Genomic DNA, 3,733 nt, shown 5'->3' with positions numbered 1-3,733 from the left:
AGAGTTGTTACCAACGATCATGAAGTTACAGAAGGAAGAGAACGTCAATAAGCACAGGGCATGTTATGGGTATTTCATTAGTAGCTTTGCTATTGAAGTTAGTTAAAAGGAGTTAGTTAGTTGTTAAACAAAATTAATTAATAGTTAGCTATTATCTACATGTATTAATACTCAGTCCATTACCCTAAAGAAATGAATGAAGTAAGAAACGTTTTCCATAACTTCTCTATCTTTGATTCTAACACACAGCACTAACATGAAACCATGTTAGATATAGTGGCAATGGTACTGATCCTTCCCACCATAGGGAAGGAACCAAAGATGTTGAGACTATGTATTCATAAAAGGGGTCTCTATAGTGAATAAATTAATATAAATTTGCATCTGATCAAATATATATATAAAAAAAAAAAAACACTGAGGTCACATGTCAGTTTTCATGGTCTTTTATGATACAACAAAGAAAAGAATAGGGGAACAATGTCATGTTCCTTCAAGACCTGAAAACATATCTGCAAATGAAAAAAAAAAAATAAAGCAAATGAAGCCCTATATACATTACATGACGGCAGCCTTCAACGTTGTTCTAGTATCTCACCAACAAACCAAACCCTGCAATTTGCACACCTTATGCTCTTAAAATCGTCTTGATCCCTTTTCCTATCTTAGCTCTCCTTCTCACTCGAGTACTTGATCCCTGCTTGTAGAAACGAGTCAAATATTAGGTAAACAATGCAAATTTTACTATGCAGTTTAGTAACCAATTATCGAGGGTTTACGTTAAGGTTTTGAATGTGTTTTCGAATGTAATGAATGGTATTGCGATCAATGGGGAGAGTCAAAATCTCAGTATAGCAGTAGCAACACTGTATTGCAGCTGCTATCCAAATCTCTGCCAAATGCCAAAGAAGAGTTTATGGATTGATTCCTAGTTTTCCATTAAGTATGGAAATGAATAGGTGTATGCCTATGGGATATGTTTAGGATGTTGAAAACTATAGTTTGTAGACGCATGTACAAGAATGGTAAAAATACCATAGAGGTCCTTGTACTAGAAGTTAAATTGCAATTTGTCTCCTTTACTAAGAAAATGTTCAAATTAGTACATGTACATTAGATCAAAGTTAAATTAGTTATTTTTGTAAAAGTCTAATTTATTTGTACTGTTAAAAACTGACGTGTCTGACGGAATAATTAAACAATGACATGTGGTGTGCCACATGTACATCATGTTGATGTACAAAGACCGATTTATGGACGGAATTTTTAATAGAAGGACCGATTTGATCTTCGATTTAGCATACAAAGACTAATTTGCTAATTTTTTAAGTAGAGGAAGCAAAATGCAATCTGTATTTTTACTGGACGATAATTAAAATCAGTGTAGTAGGGAAGGATGAATCATAATATGTACATTTAATTGGATGGTATTTGCTGATTTTTATCATACGGTACCTTGTTACTTTCACCATCCCCTTCTTGTTTGTCCGTCATCTTCTCTGCATTACCATCACCTGTACAACCAAAATGACATTAAACCCTCTCTTGGTATTTGGTTTTTCAACGGATGTTAAAGCAAGAAACTATATATATGTCTCTTTCAAGCAAAATCCCCAAACTCAATTGGCAATTATAAAGATTACACAAATCTCCTATCCATTGCAAAACACAAACTGAACACAATCAAATAGTTTAATTGGAATGTAAATAAAAAGGGGCATAGGGTTACCTTGGTTGTTGTCATCCTCCAAAGATGAAATGCAATATACCCTGAAACTTAGAGACTGAGGTATATATCCATCGTCCTCAAGACTCTCACCCTTGTTACTACTTTGAAGCCTTCCCCTTTGCATCCCTCCTTTTTCATCGGAATTCGCCTTTTTATGCATACCACGACCCTTTGCATGGCCTTCTCCTTCCCTACCTTCAGGCAATGACTTGGATAATAGGATGTTATCAACCACAGCAGCGTCACTCTTTTTATGAACAATGCTTAATTGACGCCATCCTCCTCCTCCTGCTGCGTGGTCAAATTTTGAAACCCCACAACCCATCGAAGGAGGAGAGACATGCAAAGGGAACTCCCAATGCAGTTTTCTCTCTGGGAATGCTAGATTTTTCTTTTCTCTCTCTTTCTCCCTCTCTATTTTTCCCTCTCGTTTTTTGTGTGAAAAAAAAAAAAAACAAAAAAGTAGAGGAATAGAATGAGAGATCCAACGTGAATTGTGGGATTAGCTAGATAACTAGAGGAGGCTCAAGGGACTCCATTTCACATTTACTTGTCACCAGTTGGGACAAATTAAAACAAATTTATGTTTTTCATGGTTTAGTTAGGGATCTCCTACAGGATAGGACAGCTAATTGCCACTTATAAAGGCGAAGTCAATAGCAGAAAGAAAGCTAATAATTACTATATTATTATTGATTAAATTTGTAATTAGGTATCATACTTTAAAAGGCGAGGGTAAATTAATAAAGTAAGAATAGATTTAACAAGATATTTTCCAAGTGAACTTGGATTTGAATCTAACATTATGTCATCAACTAGTGTAGTATGTTGCGCCTGCAATGCGAATTATATGAAGATAATCAAGGTATTGCATTGTAGCTTATAATCAAATAATGAAACCCAGAATAGATTGTCGATATGTTGGACATTTTTAAAATAAAAATTGAATGGTGTTGTTCGTACATGGTGCCCACAATCTTGCAAAGGTTGTTAGGTATCAGGGTAAGTGTTCAGATTATTTTGACTGGTTCCCAGTATCAGAAGTGTGTTATGGAAGAAGATGGTGGGAACAGACTATCTATATAGGACTCTTACGGTCCAAATGTCCAGTTGGTGGGAAGTTACAAGGTCACGATTTTGGGCATCAGTATTTAGGGTTTTGGTTCTTTTTCTTTTCTTTTATATCCAACTTTGCTTCTTTGATTTTTGGTTGTTGTATGTTGGTGATTTTGTGCTGCATTGTGGTTATTTTCAGTTGTCAGTCAAACTAGAGACGGATACAAAAAACTTTTTTTGCGTCTATGAAATGAAACCTTGTCCTAATAGTAATTTATCATCGTTCAACAATACAATATATGAATTAAGCTGAGCATTAAACAATTTATTTACAAATTAATTACACTAAAAATAGGTTAGAACAAATAAGTTCTCTCCTAAATTGTACATAATTAAGTAATCTTTAAATAAGTATTATAAATTTGCAGATCTTCAAATAGTGTGAATCTAATATCCTTAGAATTGTTCTTCGATAAAATTCTATATAGAATCAAATAAATAAAAAGTCCAAATATTAAACTTTTATAGAAATAGTACCTCATCATATTGTGCCATTTCTATAGAAAGTGTTATAGTTTTTTTTATCATAACTTTCTAAAGTTATAAAAATTATTGTACATTTTATAAAACTTTTTTTATAAAGGTTATATATATTATAAATTTATATTATTTTAGACTTAATTTACATGTTATAAAAATGGTTATAACCTACCATAATTTTTCTTCAAATTAAGTTTATATAAGTTTTTATGATTAAAGCTACATATTATTTGCACTGTGAACCAAATATTATATGGAAGATATTAATTATGCAAATACAAAAGGTTTTCTTGCACTATATCGCGAGGTATGATACTATTTGAGGGAATGAAGCTAGACACAAACATCAAAGATAGCTTGCGAACTCTTTAATTTGAGACATTTAAGATTTTGAAATATGGTTGGGAG

At 32.8% G+C, this 3,733-nt stretch overlaps 1 protein-coding gene across 1 annotated transcript; it reads right to left on the bottom strand.

Moving 5' to 3' along the window:
- Nucleotides 1–390: 390 nt before the first annotated feature.
- LOC105779243 (uncharacterized) lies at nucleotides 391–2,254 on the bottom strand. Its single transcript, XM_012603013.2, has 3 exons — nucleotides 1,730–2,254; nucleotides 1,456–1,514; nucleotides 391–697 (listed from the first exon to the last, which is right to left on the bottom strand). Exons 1-3 carry the CDS (start codon nucleotides 2,052–2,054, stop codon nucleotides 629–631), a joined length of 453 nt encoding a protein of 150 aa, XP_012458467.1. The 5' UTR covers nucleotides 2,055–2,254; the 3' UTR covers nucleotides 391–628.
- Nucleotides 2,255–3,733: the final 1,479 nt, after the last annotated feature.

Source organism: Gossypium raimondii, chromosome 4, assembly GCF_025698545.1.
Source record: "Gossypium raimondii isolate GPD5lz chromosome 4, ASM2569854v1, whole genome shotgun sequence".
Taxonomy (NCBI): domain Eukaryota; kingdom Viridiplantae; phylum Streptophyta; class Magnoliopsida; order Malvales; family Malvaceae; genus Gossypium; species Gossypium raimondii.
Note: the sequence above shows the minus strand (reverse complement) of the source record. Positions and strands in the feature narration are given on the sequence as shown.